This window comes from Mandrillus leucophaeus, unplaced genomic scaffold (genome assembly GCF_000951045.1).
Source record: "Mandrillus leucophaeus isolate KB7577 unplaced genomic scaffold, Mleu.le_1.0 Scaffold1567, whole genome shotgun sequence".
NCBI lineage: Eukaryota > Metazoa > Chordata > Mammalia > Primates > Cercopithecidae > Mandrillus > Mandrillus leucophaeus.
In genome coordinates, this window is record NW_012101551.1 from 191076 (window position 1) to 192401 (window position 1326).

Sequence of the window (1326 nt, forward strand, 5' to 3'; positions counted from 1 at the left end):
CCAACACACTGAGTACGTCCATGTTGAGTGTATACACATGGGTGCACACGTGTATATCTACTGTTCTATCATTGTGGACTCTGATGTTTTCTACATGTGTCAATCCTGTCTTTCAAAAACTTTTTTTGGGTGCAGCTTCCCTGGTCTTCAGTGTTGGAACCAACCACTCCTCCCTCTGCCCTTAAAAAGCCCCTGTTCATCCTACTTTGAATTGTGGTTATGCTTGCAAGTTGTTTGCCCTCATTAAATTAAGTCCTAAAGGGAAGTGTGCATCTCGTTGGTCTCTGTGGTCCCCAAGGTATCAGAAACATATCTTTGCTGAATGCTAATCATTAACTAAAAAATATTAAGCATAAGAGTTATCTAGGAAAACCTATGTTTTCTATGATATCCGATTGTAAGGGGACTAGAAGAAAATATGTAGCCCAAATATAGTAATTCTACTTTGCAAAAAAAAAATCTAAAGGAACAAAGAAGATCCCAAAAGCTTAAAATCCAATATTGTGTATCAAATTGGATTATTACAAGAGATGTAGGTGAAATACTTTAAATACATAATAGAGGTAAGAGAAGAAGAAAAAATGACTTCAGTTATAATTCAGGAAAGATCACCCTTGACATTTTTACTTGTTTGTTTGTTTTTAGCCAAAAAAAAAAAAAACCTGGTTGCAAAATAGCTGAACAGTGATTTGATTATAGAGCAGGCTACTTCTCAGACTGGGACTAACACCCACCTCTACCTCTGTTGCCTCCTCACTACCTGCACTGAAGAGCTACATCAAGGCAGCTCACTCTATTGCTTAATAACCACATTTTTGTGCGTGCAAAATTTCCCAAATCATATTATAAAATGACTGTAATTTCTTTTTTGTTATTTACTTTTTACCATCACTTAAACCTATTTCCTCTTGTCCTTGTTGATATGGGCATATAGAGGGCCATATTACTCCATTTATTTAACTTTCACATATCCCAAAGAACTTCATAGTAATTGATTATATACCACTGTACCTTCAATAAACAATAAAACCAATTTTTAAATGCTTCTAGCATATTGCTATTCTGCTTTAATCTCAGTAAAAAGGCACACCTATGTCAGGCCTAAGTCATTTCTGTTGGCCTTGTAATAACATATAATAAAATAAAATAAATATACTAAAATAATTAAAAATGGTAGTGATTAAAAGTTTAGCTTACTGTTAATGCAGTTTCATATTCCTCAGCAGCTAAGTGTGCTAAGCCCAAGTAGTAAGAGGCTTCCCCTTCCATCTTTTTGTCACTTCCTGAAGTGAAGATGTAAAAAAATTACCAAGCATTCAAGAAATT

The 1326-nt window shown here is 34.6% G+C and overlaps 1 protein-coding gene across 1 annotated transcript in view; it reads right to left on the reverse strand.

Moving 5' to 3' along the window:
* The window catches only part of LOC105536197 (tetratricopeptide repeat protein 29), a gene marked incomplete at its 5' end in the record, with an annotated part of 190646 nt that extends 189363 nt beyond the window's left edge, over window positions 1-1283 (reverse strand). Inside the window, one exon of the mRNA XM_011975479.1 lies at window positions 1198-1283. Within this exon, the coding sequence (XP_011830869.1) occupies window positions 1198-1283 (86 nt within the window). The remainder of the gene's footprint in view (window positions 1-1197) is intronic.
* Window positions 1284-1326: the final 43 nt, after the last annotated feature.